This window comes from Globicephala melas, chromosome 2 (genome assembly GCF_963455315.2).
Source record: "Globicephala melas chromosome 2, mGloMel1.2, whole genome shotgun sequence".
Lineage (NCBI taxonomy): Eukaryota > Metazoa > Chordata > Mammalia > Artiodactyla > Delphinidae > Globicephala > Globicephala melas.
This window is the reverse complement of record NC_083315.2, coordinates 177,183,594-177,204,724: the sequence shown is the minus strand read 5'-3', so window position 1 is coordinate 177,204,724 and position 21,131 is coordinate 177,183,594. Positions and strand designations below refer to the sequence as shown.

The following is a 21,131-nucleotide window of genomic DNA, read 5'->3' as shown; positions in this document are numbered from 1 at the left end:
GGACCGCGCCCAGGAGGCCGTCCTTCTGGAGCCGCGTGTGATGAAGTGACCAGGTGAATTGTCAGGGCACCTGTAGTTTACCCTAAGTGGTCCACGATACAACGTACATTTATTTCTACACACACACGCACTTCAATAAAGAGAAACCAAATGTGACAGGACAGTAAGAGGTGCCCAGTCGAGACCAAGGATTTATATATATATATATATATATATACATATATATACGCATACACACACACACACACACACATATATTTTTTTGGGGGGGGCGGGCCACACGGCTTGTGGGATCTTAGTTCCCTGACCAGGGATTGAACCCAGGCCCGTGGCAGTGGGAGCGCCAAATCTTAACCACTGGATCGCCAGGGAAGTCCCTGTTGTCTTTTTCTTTTATGTCTCCTGGGTTCCGTTTGCGGTGAGATGGGATAAACCCTGTCTCGTTCGCTGAGTGCAGCTATAAAAAGAAGGTAATGCATGAGGTACTGAGGGCTCTGAAGCCTGAGCAGACTGGGGGGAGGACGAGAATGTGAAGCACCACCAACCTGGCGGTGAGTTTCTGGATCTTCCCCCCAAATCCCCAGGCTGGACTCTGCCTGGTCCAGAAGCCAGACATGGGGACACGACCGGGACAGAGAGCTCCAGGAGGGGCCCCCTAGTTCTGGCTCAGGGAGGGAAAGAAGAGAGACTGGGAGAAGAGAGATTGGGAGGGGGGGTTCCGTTTGCTGCTTCGGGGCACCTGGGCAATCCTACCTCCACCCAGGCTGCAGTCAAGGCATCAGGGTTCACAGGCACCTTTGTAGGGAGAAGACCCTCCTCTCTAGTCAGAGGAGACATGGTCCCAGAGGGTGGGACCCAGTTGCCTCGAGCAGACGGGGAGAGCCAGGCCCTTCTCTCATTCCCAAGATGCAGGCACAGTCAGGGGGAGTGTGCAGAAGGGTGGGGTGACTAAAGCCCCCAACTTCTGCCAGAGGACTGGAAAGGGGAGCCCCAGGGAGCCCGAAAGTAACGGAGGCATGCCGGAGGAGGGGCTCCAGAAGGCAACCCGCGAAGCTGTTCATGACTTTTGGGCTCAACCCCAAGCCACGTGTGCCCGGGTCCAGTCCCAAGTGTCACCCTGAGTCCGAGGACTGAACTACAGGACGCAGCACTGCACGAGTCCCACACTGGCCACTGGGCAGTGCCCACACAGGACGGATTCAAATAACACTGCAAAGGCTTTGAAAACAGAACTGACGTTGAAACCACTACCCACAGAAGGCTATTTGGAATTTTCTGCCTGAACCCAACTGGGTTGATTGCATGCTAAAACAAAAATATCACCACTCTCAATAGGGTTTAAACAAGGCTAGATATTCATAGCATACCTTTGAATGTGCAGAATACAATCCAAAATTCCTCTGCATATGAAGAGCCAGGAAAACCCAACCCACAAGGGAAAAGAAAGTCCAACGCCATCAGGTCACAAATATTCTCAGCAAAATACTAGCAGATAGAAGCAAGCAACGTAAAAAATAAAAACAGAGAAACACCACAACCAAAGGGAGGTTATCTCAGGAAAGCAAATAAATCAGTGTGATCCACCGTATCAACAATCTAAGGAAGAGACCATGTGATCATATCAACTCATGCATAGAAAGCATTCAACAGAGTTCAGTATCCATCCATGATAAATACTCAGCAAACCAGAAATAGGAGAAATTTTACTAAATTTAATAAAGGGTATCTAAAAAGAAAAAAAAAAAGAGACAAAACAAAACTACAACTAACATGTTAGTTAATAATGAAGGACTGGGTGTTTTGCCCTAAGATCAGAAACAAGGCAAAGACGTCCACTCTATCCATTACTATCTGCTATTGTACCAGCAGTCCTAGCCAATGCAATAAAATAAGAAAACTAAATAAATGACATACAGAATAGAAGGGAAGAAATAAGACTCACTCTATTCGTAGATGGCATGAAAGTCTATGTAGAAAATCCCAAAAGTTCTACCAAAAAAAAACAATCTGAGTACTAATAAGTGAGGTTAGCAAGGTTGCAGGATACAAGGTCAAAAGAACTTCAATCCTGCTTCTACTGGAAGCAAACAACTGAAAACCAAAATTTTAAAGCAATAACATTTACTTTAGCTCCCCCCAAAATTAAATACTTGGGTATAAATCTAACAAAACACATACAGGATTTATATGAGGAAAATGTCTGTTCAAATTCTTTACACATTTTTCCATTGCGTTATGGTCCTTTTATTGTTGAGTTGTAAGAAGGAATTCTTTTTATGTTTTGTATACAAGTCTCTTACCAGATATGTAATTTGAAAATATTTTCTCCAATTCTGTGGGTTGTCTTTTCAATTTTTTTGATGGTGTCCTCTGGAGCTTAAAAACTTTTGATGACACACGCCGCAACGAAGATCCCACTACCGCAACTAAGACCCAGCGCGGCCAAAGTAAATAAATAAATAAATATTAAAAAAAAAAAAAAACCTTTTGATGAAGTTGTTTATCTATCTCATCTTTTGTTGCTTGTGCTTTCGGTATCATATCTAAGAAGGTTTTGCCTAACCCTAGTCATAAAGATTTTCCCCCATGTTTTCTTCTAAGAATTTTATAGGTTTAGGTTTTACATTTAGGTCTATGATCCACTTTTAGTTAAATTTTATGGATGCTGTAAGAAAGGGATCTGTTATGGGTTAAATTATGGTGCCCCAAAAGATATGCTGAAGTCCCAGTACCTGTGAGTGGGACCTTATTTGGAAATAGAGTCTTTGCAGATGTAATCAACTTAAATTGAGGTCATATTGGAGTAGGGTGGGCCCTAAATCCAATGCCTAGTGTCCTTATAAGGAAAGAGAGATTTGAAGACACAGACACATACACAGAGGAAAGAAGACCATGCGATGACAGAGGCAGCTCTTGGAGCGATGCAGCTGCAAACCAAGGGGTGCCAAGGCTTGCTGGCCACCACCGGAAGCAGGAGCAAATTCTCACTCAGAGCGCCCAGAAGGAACCACCCCCGCCAGCACCTTGATCTCAGACCTCTAGCCTGCAGAACTGTGAGAGAACGAATTTCTATTATAAGCCGTCCAGTTTGTGGTCATTTATTACAGCAGCCCTAAGAAACTAATACAGGATCCAGTTTACTTCCTTTGCATATAAAAATTTCATTCTTTTGCATATCCAGTTGTCCCAGTACCATTTGTTGAAAAGACTTTGTTGAAAAGACTTGTGAAATTGTTTTCCCACTGAATTGTCTTAGCACCCTTTCAAAAATCAATTGACCACAAATGCAAGGGTTTATTTCTGGATTCTCAGTTCTGTTCCATTGGTCTATATGTCTACTCTTATTACAGTACCACACTGTCTTTTCTTTTTTTATATTTATTTATTTATTTTGGCTGTGCCGGGTCTTAGTTGCGGCACACAGGATCTTTAGTTGCGGCATGCAAACTCTTAGTTGTGGCATGTGGGGTCTAGTTCCCTGACCAGGGATTGAACCCGGGCCCCCTGCATTGGGAGCGCGGAGTCCTAGCCACTGGGCCACCGGGGAAGTCCCGCACACTGTCTTTTTTTTTCAAATAAACAATAATTTTATAGATAACTTTAGGATGTATGAATGTGATAAAGAATGCTTCGGGTGGGGTGTGCTACTTTATTATTTTTTAATATAAATTTATTTACTTATTTATTTATTTTTGGCTGTGTTGGGTCTTTGTTGCTGGGCGTGGGCTTTCTCTAGTTGCGGCGAGCGGGGGCTGCTCTTCGTTGTGGTGCGCGGGCTTCTCATTGCGGTGGCTTCTCTTGTTGCGGAGCACGGGCTCCAGGCACGCGGGCTTCAGTAGTTGTGGCTCGTGGGCTCTAGAGCGCAGGCTCAGTAGTTGTGGCGCACGGGCATAGTTGCTCTGCGGCATGTGGGATCTTCCTGGACCAGGGCTCGAACCCGTGTACCCTGCATTGGCAGGCGGATTCTTTTTTTTTTTTTAGCATCTTTATTGGAGTATAATTGCTTTACAATGGTGTGTTAGTTTCTGCTGTATAACTGCACACTGTCTTGATTACTGTAGCTTGTGGTAAGCTTTGAGACTGAGAAGTGTGACTCCTCCAACTATGTTCTTCTTTTTTGAGATTGTTTTGGCTATTCTGTATCCCTTGCATTTCCATGTGATTTTAGGATCAGTTCGTCACTTTTGAAAAAAGCCGTCTGAGGTTTTGATAGGGACTGCACTGAATCTATAGATCAATCTGGTGATAAACGTAAGATGTCTTTTCCATTTCTTTAGACCTTCTTTAATTTCCTTCACCTGTGTTTTGTAGTATTTAGAGCACAAATTTTACCCAACATTTGGTTAAATTTATTCCTAGTCTATTCTTTTTGATGCTGTTGTAAGTGAAATTGTTTTTCTTAACTTCATTTTGGATTATTCGCTGCTAGTGCATAGAAATACAATGGACTTTTGCATATTCATCTTGTGTCCTGCAGCCCTGCGGAACTCATTTATTAACCCTAATATTTCTTTGTGGATTCCTCAGGATTTTCTATATACAAGTTCTTGTATATCATCTGCAAATATAGTTCTACTTCTTCATTTCCAACCTGGATGCCTTTTTTTTTTTTTTACTTGCTTAATTGCCCTGGCTGGAACCTCCAGTATAATGTTGAATAGAAGAGACAAGAGTAAACATCCTTGCCTTGTTCCTGATCTTGGGGGAAAGCTTTCAATATTTCACCATTAAGTATTATGTCAACTGTGGAGTTTGGGTAGATTCCTTTCATCAGGTTGAGGAAGTTCCTTTCTATTCCTTGTTTGTTGAATGTGACCAATTAGCTCTAACTAAGGTGTGAAGGTGATTCAACAGAGAAGGGATAGTACTTTCACTAAATTGGACATCCATATGCAAACAAAAACAAAAACCCTCAACCTAAACCTCAAATCTCATACAAAAATTAACTCAAAATGGATCATACACCTAAATGTAAAACTATAAAACTTTTAGAAGGTAATGTAAAAGGAAATCTTCACGACCTGGTGCTGGTCAAAAACAAACAAACAAACATGACACCAAAAGCACAGTCCACAAACAATAAATTGACAAACTGGACTTCATCAAAATCAAAAACTTTGCTCTGTAAAATTCAAGTTTCAAGGAACAGTTAATTCCTAACTTAACAAGTTTTTCCAGAAAATAGGTGGCAAAGGCTGTGATGAGGCCAATGTAATCTTGATTCCAAAACATAATAAGGAACATATGAAGAAAAAAAAGAAAATTATAGACCTATTTCACTTCAAGCATAGATATGAATGTTCTAAGTAAAATTTTAGCTAACCAAAACCAACTGTATATTTAAAAGTTATAGTATGATCAAATGGGACTTCTCACGGGAATGCAAGGATGGTTTGACTTGGGAAAGGGTGTTGATGTGTTAATATGATGTAAGTCATTACAATAAAGTAAAGGAGAAAATCATATGATTGCCTTGATTAATAAAGACAAAGCACTTAATAGTTATGATTCTAAAAAAGCTCCTAGGAAAATAAGAGTGGAAGGGAACTTTCTAAAACCTGTAAAGAGTTGGGACTTCCCTGGTGGTCCAGTGGTAAAGAATCCACCCTACAATGCAGGGGACGTGAGTTCAATCCCTGGTCAGGGAACTAGGATCCCACATGCCGCGAGGCAACTAAGCCCGCGCGGCACAACTACTGAGCTCGTGCGCCTCAACTAGAGCCCGCGTGCCACAAACTACAGAGCCCATGCGTCCTGGAGCCTGCGCGCCACAACTAGAGAAGAGAAAACCCGCACACCACAACTAGAGAGAAACCCGCACACGGCAACCAAGATCCTGCACGCCGCAGCTAAGACCCAACAAGCCAAAAGTAAAAATAAGATAAATAAATAATAAATAAATCTTTTAAAAAAAAGGTATAATAAGTTATGTACCAAAAGCGCACAGCAAGCACCATACTTAATGGAGAACCTTAGCTACATGCCCTTGAAGACTGAGAATAAGCGTTAGCAAGACGGCCATAATGAAACTACCATCATCACAGTATCTTCCTACACCAGCAACAGTAGGCAATAAATCTCTTCATATAGAACCCCTACTGGTTCTGCTCCTCTGGCTGGACCCTGATGAAACACACGGTGATAAAAGCAGCGTAGTGTTAGTACATGAACTGACCAGTGGAACAGAAGGGAGGTCAGGATAGATGGGAGCTGAATATGGAGAAGGCCCAGATCAACGAGGACAGGATACGTCTGTGTGTAGACGGTGTTGGAAACTGGCTCACCACATGGAAGAGACCTGGATTCCTGCCTGACACCACACACAGAGGTGGACTCTGAATGGAGTGAAGACCTAAACGTTGAAGAAAAAACTGACAGAAGGAAATGTAGGAGAATATGACACAAGAGACGGAAGCATGTCTTCAAATGTTAATTGTAAAAAGCAAGAGGCAAAAACATGATGAATCAATTAAAACAAACTTTAAATTTTCTATTCAACAAAGGGAAACCATGAGCAAACTTTTAGACAGATGACAGAATGCAGATGATATTTATAATGTGTAAAACCAATGAAGGGGGCTTCCCTGGTGGCGCAGTGGTTGAGAGTCCGCCTGCCGATGCAGGGGACAGGGGTTCATGCCCTGGTCCGGGAGGATCCCACATGCCGCGGATAGGCTGGGCCCGTGGGCCATGGCCGCTGAGCCTGCGCGTCCGTAGCCTGTGCTCCGCAACGGGAGAGGCCGTAGCAGTGAGAGGCCCGCGTACCACACACACAAAAAAACCAATGAAGGATTCATATCTCGAATTTTCAAGGCACTTCTGCAAAGCAATTTTTGAAAGTCAGCCGCCCCCAAACACCAACAATTAAAGGATATGACCAGCCAGTTACAGAAGAGGAAGGCCCCAAAACTAAGCAAGTGCATGAAAAGATGGTCAATTCAATGATTAGAGAAATGTCAAGTAAACCTGCAGAAGCTAGGACATGCTGAGGGAGGGTCACAGGGACCGAGGATGTAGGAACTGGTGGGACCATGGACTGGAACATCCAACCGACCACCTGGAGAACCCACTGGTCTGCTCCAGGTGTGCACCCCAAAGCCCTGCTCCCACAGGTCCACCCAAGAGCAGGGGCTTTTGTGAGGCAGCCAGGGTGTCCACGTGTAGGAAACGGTAAATGTAGTGAATCTGGGACCTTATCCGCTGGGCAGAAGCAGCGAAGAGCTGTACACACAGCTTCGAGGATGCAGCTTTAAACACACAATACAGGGAATTCCCTGGCGGCCCAGTGGTTAGGACTCTGGACTTCCACTCCTGAGGGTATGGGTTCAGTGCCTGGCCAGGGAACTAAGATCCCACAAGCCACTCGACAAAAAGAAATAAAGTAAAATAAATAAAATACAATAAAACACAATACAAAGTGGAAAGAAACAGAATAGGGAAACACGAAGACTTGAGTTGATTAGGGCCACAGTTCCCAAACTGTGTGCCGAGGCACCCCAGGGTGCTGCAGTGAATCCTCAGGGGCACTATTCTCCATTTTTGAGGGCAACACGGGACGCAGAGCATGCCAGACACGTTGTGAGTGATTCGACTGAGCCCAGAGCTTCCATACTGGATGGCACTGCTTTCCTTTCCAAGATCTCTTAGCAAAGCTGGTTTAACAGCAGTTGCTGAAATAAAAAAGCAAACACCAGGCAAAAATCCACATGGATCAGGTAATGCAGGTGGCAGTGTCCAATGTGATTAAGGTTTGAAAAAGTGTGTAGGGTCTAACAGTTTCAGATGTCCTGTTGATAAGTAATTGCAGTTTCTAAGAATTAAGGGTTTTTTCAATTCATGTGTTGTTGGTTTGTTTGGGGTTTGGGTTTGTTTTCTAAACTGCTACTAAGTTGTTAGCACCTAAATACTTATTAAGCTCTTTGGCCACAATACACAGAAGTGTTAAGTATTTCTTTGGACCAAGAGGTGCTGTGAAAAATATTACTGAGCCACTCACTGCAAGCGCCGTGAGCTGAGCAAGGGCAGGAGCCCTGAGTTAGGGCGATGCTGGCTGCCAAGACAGTCAGACCCGAGAAACAACTTCGGGGGAGCTAACAGTCACCGCTACCTTCCTCCCAAGGGAGACGAGCCAGGGCGCCCCATCTGGTCCCCGCCCCGGGCTCACCTCCCAGGGGCTCTGCGGACTGCACGGCTGTCTCCATCAAGCCATGCCTGGCTCTCGATGACCCAGAGATCCTCTAAAACTAAAGTAAAAACAGGAATGCCTGCACACCCACATTCATCACAGCATGTTCTTCACAACAGCCAAGAGCTGCAAGCAACCCAAACGTCCACTGAAAGATGGGGGGGGGGGTAAGCCTATCGAGGTCTATTACTCAGCCTTAAAGAGGCAGGAAATCCCGACGCCTGCTACAACATGGATGAACCTCGAGGACTTTCTCTCAGTGAAATAAGGCAGTCCCAAAAGGACAGATCCTGTGTGAGTCCACTCCTATGAGGTCCCTAGAAGAGTCAGATTCACAGAAACAGAAAGGATGGTGGGGGCCCAGGGCTGGGGGAGGGGGAATTAGTGTTTAGCGGGGACAGAGTTTCTGTGCTGCAAGATGTAAGAAGTTCTGGAGATCTGTAGCACAGCTGTGTGAATATTTTAACACTGTTGAACTGTACACTTAAAAATGGTTAAGATGGCAGAAGGAAGAATGAAATCATGCCATTTTCAGGAACGTGGATGCAATTAGAGATCATCACACTAAGTGACGTAAGTCAGACAAAGAGAAATATTACATGATGTCATTTATATGTGGAAACTAAAAAATAATACAGATGAATTTATTTACAAAACAGAAACACACTCACAGACATAGGAAACAAACTTACGGTTACCAAAGGGGAAAGGGGGTGGGGAAGGCTATAGGAGCCTGGGATTCATAGATACAGTCCTACTATACATAAAATAGGGAACAAGGATTTTTTTTTTTTGCGCTTTGACAAATTTATTTAACCATGAAATGACCACCCCAATCTAGATAAAAGGCAACAAGGACTCACTGTACAGCACAGGGCACTATATTCCATATGTTGTAATAACCTCTAATGGAGAAGAATCAGAAAAAATACATATAATATATGTGTGTGTGTGTGTGAGAATCACTTTGCTGTACACCCAAAACCAACGCAGTCTTGTAAATCAACTGTATTTCAATTTTTAAAAAATGCTTAAGATGGCAAACTTAATGTTATGTGTTTTTTTTACCACAATTTAAAAAAATTGTCCCTAAAAGGGAAGGAAAAAACTTGGGAATTGTAAATGAAGACGGTACGAAGAGAAACAACTTAAAAGAGGGGCCACCAGCTCACAAGCCCCACGGCCAAGACAGCAACAGATCCCAGGCCCCAAGTCCACCAGAGCCCACCAAGGCCCGGCCCAACACCCCTCACCGCCTTCTCACTGAACCCCAGAAGCTCTCCCGCCAGGGGCAGACGGGGCCTTTTGGAGCGAAGACGGGACCTGGCCCTGAACGGTGCCCCGACCCCGCTCAGAAGAAACTCCGAAATCCTGACCTGGGGCACAAAAGCCTGCAGCCCCTGCCCCTCTGCGACCCCACCTCTGAGCTCATGTCCTACCCCCTCCCAGACGCCCCCCATGCAGCCCCCGCATAAGCATAAGCACGCCATTTCCTTTGCCTGGACCACCCTCCTGGGCGGGACACTCAGCTCCCTCTCCTCCCCTCCTTTACTGTCTGGGCAGGCCTCCTCTGACCAACCCACTCTGTCACCTCGCGCCCTGACCCCGCACGGCCAGGGCCATCGCCCCCTGATGCATATTCGTTTATGGTGTTTGCTCTCCCCTAGACCCTGCACCCAGCCCCGGGGCTGACACACGTTGGGCACCTCGGGAATCCTGGCTGATGGATGAGAGGAGCAACAGCCCAGCTCAGCGAAGGACAGAGAGGCCGGCGCCCAGCTGCACTCAGCACCCAGGACCCAGCTGGGGGCCCCGGAGCTCGAGAGGCACAACTTCATGGCCACCAGCCACACCCACAGGCGAGGACACGGGTGCCGGGGCCTACGGACCAAGGTCGTCGACTGTGCCCGCCAACAGGGATTGTCTCCTAAATGCCACTGAGAGATGCTCCTGTCCACCCAAACCTGAACTTCAGCAGGCCACGGGGAATACCCCTCAGGCTGCAGGTGGGCCCCGGGGGGCCTCAGTCCTGACCAGCCAGCCACGCCCCCCAAGCCAAGGTCAAGCCAAGGTCAACCAATGCAGATAAGGACAAGGGAGAGGGAGGCCGGCCAGTGGGTAGTGGGGTAGGGCACCAAAAGGACCGTGGAGGTGGGGGTGACGCGGGAAGGCACCTGGACCGGCTCCTCGGTTTCTGACATCGTGGTTGACACACCCAAAGGACAGGTGCCCTGGGGGCGAGTGGGAACCGTTGGTAAACCCACGACCACAAGGCCCCGCAAGGCAGCCCCGCTGTCCTGAGCTTCCCCGCAGATGAGAATCCCTTCCCTACCCCAGTCATGGCTGTTTTAAGACCTCCCTGTGTGTGGTCTTCTGCGACATGCCTGTGTTTTCTAGAAGACTCTGAGGGTTTTTGACTCCGGATCCCAGGAAGCCGCTGCAGTGTGGCCAGCCGGCTGTCCCCGTCACCCCCTCACCCACCCCCCTTGGCGGACGGCAGGGACCGCCCACATCCGCTCCTGCCCCCGCGACTCCGAGGGGGTTGGGGGCCTCTCACGAGACGCGCCCGTGTGCTTCCCGGGGGTAGTTCGAATCCAGCCCCACCCCTTCCCGGTGCCCCGCCCACCTGCGGCCGCACAGCGCGCCTGCACGTTCCTGGTTACAGTTTCACTTATCTGAGTTCCCGTTTCCTCTTCTCCGCGGTGTCTGCCCCTGGGCTGACGGCCCCATCTGCTCCACACCAGTTCTTCACGGGCTACAGGTGTTGCGATAAACTCCCGCTTGCTCAGCCTTGCCTTTCCGCTGTCTTTACAGTGTCTCTTAATGAACAGGTTCCTAGTCTTGACGTGTGGTCTTAGGAAGCCACTCCAGAGGGGAGCGTGGCATCCTCACCTCCTGCAGGACTGTGTCTGTGGGTCGGTGGGAAACCCTGCAGCCCCAGTGTGCAGTCCTCACACATGCAGCCAGGCCAGACTCCAGTGCACGCGTGGGCCCACGCTGCCCCACACCCCGTCTGTCCCGTGGGTCTGGGGTTGGTGGGCAGGGTCTGAGCCTGTGAACCTGTCCTGGTACGTGCAGAGGGGACTGCAGTGGCCGCGGGGCTGCGGGGCTGGGGAGTGTTGGAGATGACAGCCCGCGTGAGGCCACTGTGGAAGTGGATTCTCCCCGGGGCCTCCTGCCTGCCCACCAGACCTCAGCCCCACAGAAGGCAGGGTCAGGGCCGTGAGCCACTAACTTACAAGCGCTAACTTATCACGGCAACAGTAGGAGCCAAACCCCTGGGCCCACGCCTGACCCCTGCAGCCTTGGAAAGCTCCTGGCTCGCGGGGTCACCGCGGACGGCTCCACTCACCCCCAGCTTGGCCTCTCGGGCCGGTTCCACCTCGTGTTTCAGAATCACCAGCCCAGGTCCCACAGACACACAGACACGCTTGTGGTTTTGATTGAATTGTACTGAATCTACAGATCAGTCTGAGAAGTGACAGCTCCGTGACACAGAGTTTGCAAACGTCAATTCCCGAGGGCCAGTGGCCATCCCGGCTTCAGGGACTCCTCAGTGGACCTGCCCCGTGGGGCAGTCAGGAGGATGGCAGCAGGGGTCCAGAAGGGCCTTTAAACACTCGAGGGCCGCAGGCGGGGGCCTGAGTCCCGTGTGCCCTGGACCCGACTGGAGCAAGCAGGGAGCCCATAAGAGGGGCTAGGAGAGGGGGGCCAGGCCTTGGAGGGAGGGGCTCGGGCCAGAGGCTCTCTGGGGCCAGCCTGTGAGGAGAGGGTCAGGGGGCACTCCAGAAGGGGCGCCGGCTCGACCCCGGTCTGGTCAGTGCTCCCGAGGCCAGTGCAGAGGCGCCACAGGTGTGCCCCAACCCGGGACGAAGGAGGCCCAGAATGGCCCAGAGGGGCCAGTGCCCCTGGGCGTGAGCCAGCACTCCCCAAGCGGACAGCAAAGACCAGTGAGAAGGCGTTGTGGCTGGGCCCTGGGGCCTAAGCTGGCGGCACCAGGTCCGGGTGGAGCGCCCTGGGGGAGAGGGGGGGCCGGGCTGAGGCCATGTCCACTGGTGGAAGGGAGGCGGGGCAGGTGCCAAGCCAAGCCTCCTGGGAAGGAGAGGAGCCTGTCCTGGCAGCTGGGGGCGCATCCTCCCGACACAGATGGCTCTTTGTCAGGGCGGAGCCCAGCTCCCCGAGCAGTCTCGGGAACAAAGCCCCCTCTGTCCACAGTGGCCTCCCCCTCCCCCCCCGGGCACCACCCCCAGAAACGGAGCAGAGTCCCCCCACTACCCAAGGTTCCCATCAGGCGTCCCTGCCCAACACAGACACACACACGCACACGCACACGCACACCAGGCATAGGCGTGGCCCAGGTGGGGTGTACAAAGGGAGCCCAGGATGAGGGTGCTCCAAGGGTACATCCAGGACCCTGCATCCCCGGGGCCCTCACGCCCACCCTGTGCTGCAGGCCATGCCTGTCCGTCCAGCACCTGGGCAGCCCTAGACCAGACCAGCCTCAGCCACCACCGCCCAGGGACCCCTCGCCCTGGACCTGAGGGGAGCATCCCCTCCCCAGACAGAGACCCGGAAGGGTGGCAGAGGGACAGCTGGAGCCTCAGCCCTGCAAGGAGGCCTCCACAATTTATTTCCGGGTCTTCTCCAGATCCTGAATGCCCACGGCCACCACAATGGGCCTGCCCCCAGCACTGCAGGCCGCGGGGCTGGGTACTGCCCAAAGTGGGGACCCGGGGCCCAGGGCCCAGTGTGCCTGCACCACCGGGGCTGTGTCCGTGTCACCCCTGCAGTTACCTGGCCTGGAATCTGCCCCTCCAAGGCCCAGCCAGGCTGAGGGAGGTGCCCCCGGGAGCAGGGAACGTCAGCGTCCAGGTGGCAGGATCCAGACAGGGCCGGGCGGGGCTCCCACCAGCCTGGCCAGCTCCTGCCGACACTGGCCCTGGAGCTGGCGCAGCACCACCTCCAGGCGGGCCTCCTGGCTCCTCAGCGCCTCAATCACTTCAGGGGCCCGCAGGCCTGGGCCCCCGGGCGCCCCAGCCTCAGTCCTCACCAGCCGGTGGGGCCCGTGGGGCTGGGCCAGGCTGCAGCCGCCGCCTCGCTCGCAGGCCTGCCGCAGAGCGGCCAGGTCCTGTCCCACGGCCTCCCGCAAGGCCGTCCTCGCGGCGCTCCACTGGGGCCCACGGCCTCCGACCTGCACAGGGGACGTGGCAAGTGAGCAGAGGGTGACCAGTCTCACCAGGACCCTGGCTCAGGGCCTCGGCTCTCCCTGAGCCCTGCCCCAGCCGCCAGCAGTCCTGCGGCCCCTCCCAGTGCCCAAAGAGGAGCAGCTCCAGCGCCAGCTCTAAGGCCCGGCTCCTCCAGGCTCTGTCACCCGCACCGAGCATCTGAGCCCTAAGCCAGAGGCCGTGGGGCCCCGGGGAAAGGGCCAGCAGCTCCATCACCCCCGACAGCCCTGCAGGGCCTGAGCCCTCAGGACCACCCAGCTGCAGGCCCAGCTCTTGCACCGCGGTATTGCAGGGGGAGTGGGCCTGGCTGCCCCCAGCAGGCCAAGTCCTGCAGGGTCTGCTCAGAGCCCAGAGTGCAGACCCTCGGGGCACCCACCCCCAACCCCACCCACCACTCCAGGCGGGGTCAGAATGTCCTCTGCTCTATCGGCTTCCCACTTTCCCACCGCCCTCGCAGAGGGGTGGCATGGGGTGGCCCTGACCCAAGGGGACGCCAGGCTAAGGGGACGCCAGGCCGAGGACACGACCTGGTGAGGACACCTCTGGCCCCCAGGGCAGGCCCATCCCAGAGACCCTGCAGGCAGCAGGGAGCGCAAAGAGGCTGTGCCCTCGGTGTCCCCAGGGAACTGCCCTGACCCTGACCCTGACCCTGACCCCGACCCTCAGTGGGCACTGCTCCATGGTTCGCAACAAGGAAGCGTGAAGAGCCCTGAGCCCAGACAAGCACCGGCCCCCCTTCTTGTGAGAAACCGCCCGCAAACATCACCGTTGCTCCAGCTGTCACTGCCCAAGAGGGCAGAGGGCTCCAGCTTGGCCCGGCCGGAGGAGACATGGCCGTGCAGGGCCTGAACGAGCCACGCTGCAGGCCCCCAGGAAACACCCATGCTCCCCAGGGGTATCTGAGGGGAAAACCACGCCTGCAGTTTACTCTAAGATGCTTCAGAAAAAGGAAATCAATGCAGCGCACGTGGCGCACTGCTCACAGCCACAAACCCGGTGCTCGCCCGGTCCAGCTCATGGAGAGAGGAGGGTGGCGCCCAGGTGGGGCTGGGGGACACACATGTCCACCAGCAGGTCCAAAAGGCCACATGGTGTGAGCGGAAGCCAGCAGGGACGACACCAGAACTGCCCTGGGATAACGAACAGACCTGCATCAGGGTGGCCAGGGTGGGGCGGCAGCCGAGTCTGGCAGGTGAGCCCACCCCCCTTGCAAACAGACCAAATGGTGCAAGTCCCACCGTGGGAGCCCCCCACCGAGCACAACCCGGGCCAGGGCCCCAAGTCCTCACCCCGGCCTCCCAGGCCGCCCGCCGGGCCTCCACCGCCTCTCGCAGCTCTCCCTGCAGGGCCTGCAGCTCCCGCACCAGGGGCTCCAACGCTCCAGTCCCTGGTGTGGGGATCCTGGGCAGAAACGTGGGCTGTGAGGCCTCAGGGGGGCAGGCGCCCAGGACCGTGTCCTGCAGAGAGGGACCCCAAGTGAGAGGGTGGGCGGCAGGCCCGGGCCTCACAACCAGAGGCCCAGCTCCCCAGCCGGCAGGGACAGAGGCCCAGGGTCACTTCCCGCCCCCGGGTCGCAGACCAAGCTGGACAGTGACCGTCACCCTGGTGGGCCTGGAGGCCAGGGAGGCACAAAGGCCAGGCTTCCGGAAGGCCAAGACCCCTGAGAAGTCTGGGCTTCCCCAGGAGCTGGGAAGGGTGGTGATGGGACAGACAGACATCTGGAAAGAGCCACACACACAAAACCCACAGGCCTGGGTGTGAAACCAGCTTCAGGGCTGGGTGTGGGGGGCTTCCCTGAGACTTCTCTTCCTGTGTGGAAAATGAGAAGACCCCACCACCACCCCAGGGCCGCTGTGGTCAGACCAGGGGAGGGGAGGGGAGGGGAGGGACAGGAGGTGGGTGGAACGGCTTCCTGACCATCCACCGCCAGAAGACCAGCTCCCGGCGCCGCCACTCGAGGGCCGCCTGCAGCCGCGCGTTCTCCCTCTCCAGCCTCCGCAGCAGCTGCAACGCAAACCAGTAAGGCCGCAGAGTCAGAGAACCCAGTGCGCCTGGGACCCTGCACACCCTGCCCACCGTCTCTGGCTCAGTCACCTTGGCTCACCCGGCCCACCCGCGGGCTGAGCCACCTCCCTGCAGGGCACGGCACGGCAGGACAGGGCGCGGCACGGCAGGGCAGCCTCGCCTCCAGCACAAGCAGGCCAAGCCTACCAGGCCTCTGACCACACCAGTGACCCGCCAGCCCCCCACAGGCGTGGGTCCCGCAGGGTCGGCGGCTGAGTCCTGGTGCCCCCTCCCTTGCGGCTCCACCCCACATCCCCTGCTGACTGAGGGCTGCACCCCGGAGGCTTCGGGTGTACAGGGAGGCCCCGGATGGGGGAGACTGGCGGGTTCTGGGAATCCCTCCCTGTAGTCCCCTGGAGCCCAAAGGCAGGGCAGAGGCTGCACGGCGCCCAGCTTGGAGGCGACGGAGGACAGACCGGGGACCAGGGTGGAGAACACAGCCGCGCAGACCCCCAGCCCCACCCTGCAGGCACGGCCCGAACAGCCCCGCACCTGCGGACCCCGCAGTCCAGTGCACGGGCACATGCTCCCGTCCCACCTGCTGAGGCCACTGCGGCCTCGGGAAGCCGGACAGGGGCAAGGCCAGTCACGGTCCACCCCAAGGGCCCACGGTAAGCTGCGGAGAGACAGATGGGCCCCACTGGGATGGCCCAGGCCAGCACCCGCTGTGCTCCTCTCTGAACACAGCAGCCAGCACAGTGACCCAGCCTCCGGCACCACTCCTTCTAGAAGGGAGCCCAGGAGTGTGCTCTGGGGCCGGGACAAACGGCCAGACAAGAGCCCTGCCAGGCCTCCACTCACAGAGGCTGGTGCCCGAGCCATGCGCACCAGTATGCCCGCCAGGCAACCAGGGGATGCACATGGCTGGACAAGGGGCTCCCGGGCCAGGGGGCCAGACAGGGGCAGCCTTGAGCACCAGGCCAAGGGCCCAGCCCATGGCCAGGGGAGCAGGGAAGGCAGGCCTGCGGTGAGAATCGCCCTGTGGTCTGGGGGAGGGCTGCGGACATGGGAGGGCGGAGCCCACATGCCCACACCACACACACACCCCGCTACACACACGTGCTGGCCCGTGAGAAGAGCAGCTTACTCGGCTCCCAAGAACAGTCCCAGAGGGTGTCCACACCCCCGCGTCCCAAGCCACAATATAAGAAGACTACAGGCCCAGCCAGTAACCAAGGATGCTGCCCAGCCACTCCACAGCATGCCTGGCCACTGACACGGCAACAAGAGATCATTCCAGAAGCTCATGGGACCCATCCCAAGAGCGCAGCCCCTTCAGGTCGGCTGGTCCAGGCCGCCACCAGCTTCTCATCCAGAATCCTTGGAAGGAAGCCAACTGTCCCCATCCACCTGGCCACACCGTTTTCAGTCCTGGCGCACCAACATGCACCGCCCTCCAGGAGGAGGGGAGTCGTACCCGCCCAGGCCCCCCCCCAGAGGCTGGGGTCCCAGGCAGCACCAGGCTGGAGCTGGCACAGCCTCTGCTCTACTCAGACCAGGGAGGGGACCAGGGGCAGGAGGCCTGCGCCTTGCTGAGTCACCCCTGAAAGGGAACAGAGCCAAGGGCATCTCAGGACGCCCAGATGCGGCCTCAGCACCTTCAGGGCCAAGCACGGCCTCGCCCAGGTAAAGCCAGGAGCGCAGGCCGGGCAGGCACCCCCAGGTGGCCGCCCTGACCCCACGGTGGGGATGCACACCCCCGAGGAGCACGCGGCTCTACAGGCGGGATCTGCTGGGCCTGCCCTGAGCCTCAGCCCTCCTCCCCAGCCAAGTGTCCCAGGACAAGGCACTGCCAGCCTCACACTCTGGACCAGCCAGGGCCCAGCACAAGTAATGGCCAGCCTTGGGCCTGTCCCAGGACCCCCTGGCCAGGCGAGCCCAAGGGAAGGAAACAGTGATGATGGACGGGGGCTCCTGAAAAGAAGGTCAGTAGAGTGTGGGGCAGCGCCAACCCCCACCTCCTCATCAACAGGTGACACATGCCCAAGCTCAAGGTACCCACACCGTCAGCTCGGACCCTTGAACAGTCTTCCTTAATTCCAGTGGCCCCCCTTGCTGGCTGCCAGCCCGGCCCAGACACCTGTGTTCTTCCCACTGCCCAAAGTGTACCCAGCCACGTGCACACACACAGCAGCACTGGCTGCTCTGGGGGCAAGAGAGGCCCTGAGGTTGCACGTGTCTCCTACATAGGCAAGGGGGTGAGCTTGGGGACTTCCCTGGTGGTCCAGTAGGTAAGACTCCGTGCTCCCAAAGCAGGGGGCCCAGGCTCAATCCCTCGTCGGGGAACTAGATCCCACATGCTGCAACTAAAGAGTCCACATGCCACAACTAAGGGTCCACATGCCGCAATGAAGATCCTGCACGCCGCAACAAAGATCTCACATGCCGCAACTAAGACCTAGCACAGCCAAATGAATAAAATAAGTATTTTAAAAAAAAAAAAAGGAACTTCCTGCTGGTGCAGTGGTTAAGAATCCACCTGCCAATGCAGGGGATATGGGTTCAAGCCCTGGTCCGGGAAGACCCCACATGCCGCGCAGCAACTAAGCCCGTGAGCCACAACTACTGAGCCCGCGTGCCACAACTACTGAAGCCCACGCACCTAGAGCTCCGCAGCAAGAGAAGCCACTGAAATGAGAAGCCCGCGCACCGCAATAAAGAGTAGCCAGCCCCCGCTCGCCACAAGTAGAGAAAGCCTGCACGCAGCAACAGAGACCCAACGCGGCCATAAATAAACAAACAGATAGATAGATAGATAGATAGATACTGTTTAAAAAGATGGTGAGCTTGGCTAACACCCACAGCTCAAAGCTGGTCTGCTGTCTGGGTCCCCCACCCTCCCAGGCTCCTTCTCACCTTGGGCCACGCCCACCTTGGTCCCACCAGCTCTCACCTGACGGCCACCCTCCGGGTCTCTGAGCAGCTCCGTTTCGGTGACAGACAGGTGGCCAAGGCTGCGGTCGCTGTGGCAGCCACGGGTATATGAGTGGATCTGAAACAGGCAGTGCAGACCCCAGGCTGAGAAGGTGGGCGCCTCCCCACAGCCAGCGCTAGGCAAGGACCTTACAGATAAGGAAACGCTTCAGAGAGGGTCGGGCCCAGGAGAGTAGTCAGCACTGCTGGGAGGCTGGCCCAGGGCCCAGTACCCACCAGGAGGCCCATGCAGAGGGAGGGGCACCCCACCCAGCTCCCAGGGTGCAGTATAGGTAGAGTGGGGCGCCCCTGCTTCCCCCTCAGCTCATCAAGTGCGAGGCCCATGTGGTGGCACAAACAGTGAGGCCAGTGGCAGGGACACAGACACAGGGCACTCCAGCAAGGTGAGGCCTGAAGGCAGCAGGGAGGCTAACTGGTGGGCATGTCTCACACAGAGGAGCAGCTGGAGCCCAGACAAGAGGCAGTGAGGGCTCCCAGGAAACGCTAGCTGAGCAAAAGACCCTCTCCCAGGGGCAGAGCACCAGGCGGGGTGTTCCAGCACCAGAGAGCTCTGCGCTGGTGCGAACCCTGGGCTACCTGCCCAGCCACCGCTCAGCCCAGACCACGCACTGGACCTGTGGGGACACCTGTGCCCCAACAGCTGAGCCCTACCAGCCTTTCGGAAGCCCACAGGAGCCGCCCACCGCCCGTGAGCCCACACCCAGGATGCGGTGGGAGGGGGTGCCTTCCTCGCCATCTCGTGTTCAGGCAGCAGTGGCTCCCCAGGGCCCACTTTGGTGCTCAGTGACATAGAGTCTGAAGCTTCTAGGGAGTTCTGGGGACAGGAAGGTCGACCCTGCAGGCTCCCTGCCCCCCTGATTCCCTGCCCCATAGATGTCCAGCAACACCTGCTCTAGGCCCCCCTCCTGGACAACATGGAGCCCTAGGGTCAGGCTCTGGGCCACCCCAGGCTGTGCCCAACAGGTCAACTCCCAGCCAGGCCTGGGAAGGCCCACATTCAGCCAAAGGCTGGGCGCCAGCCTGAGATGGGAATGCTGGACAGGCCTCTATAGCACAGAGGACAGCTGCCCCTGGGTGGACAACGCATGCGTGGCACTACCTTGCCCAGGAGGGCGCACTGCTCCTGCTGACTGGCCATCAGGTTTCGCCACCGGAACCGCAGCTTTCCCATCAGCCACTGCAGGTGGCGGATGTCCACACAGCCGTCTGCTTCCACGCTGGGGGCAGGAGGGCCAGGGCTGGCCAGGGCCTCGCACTGGGGAGGGGGCAAGGGTCACGCACTGCTCTCACACCCCAGGCAGAGACCACGAAGGGGAAAGAGAAAGGAAGCCCTTGGGAGTGAGAGCCAAGAGATCCCGGGGGCGCCAGGAAGAGCTGGGTCAGGAGCCTGTGGGCACGTCCCCGGCCCTCATCTGCCTCCGAGTGCTCACCCGGGCATTCGGGGCAGCAACACTGACCCCCACAGGGCTGACCCCGCCGGTCCGGTGCCCACACCCAGGATTCCCGCCCGGGCTGGGCGCGGCTCACACTCATCCCTCACCCACCTCGCACACGGGCATCTCGTCTCCCAGCTGCACGCGGTTCTGGGTCAGCAGCCGCTCGGGCAGGGGCCCGCGGGCCAGGAGCCAGGCCAGGGCCAGCAGCAGCTCGCGGCCGCCCTGGGAGCCGTCGTCCGGGAGCTGTGCCAGGGCCCGCCTAGGGTAACCCTGGGTGCGCAGCGCCAACTTCACAGAGCGGACCTGGGCCTCTGCGGTAGGAGACGCCAGCTCAGGAGGGACACCCACTGGAGGTGACGCTACCCAGACTCCTAAGGGACCCCCGCGGGACGCAGAGCAGAGACCATGCTTGGAAGGGACTAGCAGGGGCATTGGGACCTAACCTGGAGGCGGGAAGGGGAGAGGCTCACGCGGAGGGACGGGGTGTCTCGTCGGGGAGGCGGGGCAGTGGGCGGGGCCTTACGGAGGGCTGTCCCGTGGTCGTGCAGTGGGCGGGGCTCTCTGGGTGGGCGGGGCCAGAGCCTTACCAGGCGGGCCTTACAGGAAGGCGGGCCTTACCCGGGGAGAATGAGGCCGAGGCGCCGTCGGCCAGCTGCGGCGAGAGCACGCGGAAGAGCAGCCGCCAGAGCGCGGGGGCCTGCGAGGATCAAAGAGCGACGGTCAGCGGGGCTGGCGGCGTCCCTGCGTCCTCCCGGAGCCCTACTGGCCCCAGCCGCCTGCCCTGCTGGCCTCACCGCCTCCGGACGGTCGAACTTGGCGCGGCGGAAGGTCTCGGGGCTGGGTCCGGCGGGCAGAGTCTGACTCAATGCGGCGATGGCCTCGGGCAGGGCCCGGGCCGCGTCCGCCGGGTCCACCCGGCGACGCCGCCGCCGCCGCCCCATGCAGCCTCCGCCCGCCTGTCTCAGATTGCGCGCCGCCGCCGCCGCGTCCCCGCGACCAATCCCCGCGAGAGCTGCGTCCCCGCGCCCAGTCACCGTTCAGGTGCCGCCTCTGCTGGGCCCGCGCCCAACCGCCGAGTAGGCTGAGACGCGCCTCTAGCTCCTGCCCAATGAGCGGTGCCCCCGGCGTTTGAGTGCTGTCTGTTCTGTCCGGTGCGGAAGCATTTCCGGTGCGTCGGGGACCCATCGGCGTTGAGAGCCTCGCGGGGTCCGCCCTCCGCGACTCAATCGCGGCAACACCTGACTCTCCTCGTCCGGACCCCACCAATCAGCCCCTTGCACCAAATGG

General features: G+C 56.2%; 1 protein-coding gene across 6 annotated transcripts; it reads right to left on the bottom strand.

Moving 5' to 3' along the window:
- Nucleotides 1–11,616: 11,616 nt before the first annotated feature.
- Nucleotides 11,617–20,841, bottom strand: TEDC1 (tubulin epsilon and delta complex 1). 6 transcript variants are annotated; one of them, XR_004044964.2, is made up of 9 exons: nt 20,639–20,834; nt 20,463–20,541; nt 19,953–20,155; nt 19,508–19,663; nt 18,368–18,466; nt 15,328–15,414; nt 14,700–14,867; nt 12,980–13,376; nt 11,617–12,200 (listed from the first exon to the last, which is right to left on the bottom strand). XR_004044964.2 is itself a non-coding variant. In XM_030883134.2 (8 exons), the coding sequence occupies exons 1-8, from the start codon at nt 20,783–20,785 to the stop codon at nt 13,047–13,049; spliced, it is 1,269 nt and encodes a 422-aa protein (XP_030738994.1). In that variant the 5' UTR covers nt 20,786–20,834; the 3' UTR covers nt 11,617–13,046. The 6 variants fall into 6 exon arrangements, 5 of the variants coding, with proteins under 5 accessions (XP_030738994.1, XP_030738999.1, XP_060147430.1 ...); XM_030883134.2 differs by having other exon boundaries at nt 11,617–13,376; XM_030883139.2 differs by lacking the exon at nt 11,617–12,200 and having other exon boundaries at nt 13,096–13,376; nt 14,700–14,811; nt 20,639–20,836.
- Between the last annotated feature and the right edge of the window lie 290 nt (nt 20,842–21,131).

Excerpts from the sequence above, each read along its gene's own strand:
- TEDC1 (XM_030883134.2), bottom strand. The coding sequence starts at position 20,785 with ATGGGGCGGCGGCGGCGGCGTCGCCGGGTGGACCCGGCGGACGCGGCC. Across the intron at positions 18,467-19,507 it reads AGTGCGCCCTCCTGGGCAAG|ATCCACTCATATACCCGTGG; the intron begins GTAGTGCCACGC and ends TGCCTGTTTCAG. Across the intron at positions 14,868-15,327 it reads TGGTCTTCTGGCGGTGGATG|GACACGGTCCTGGGCGCCTG; the intron begins GTCAGGAAGCCG and ends CCCTCTCTGCAG.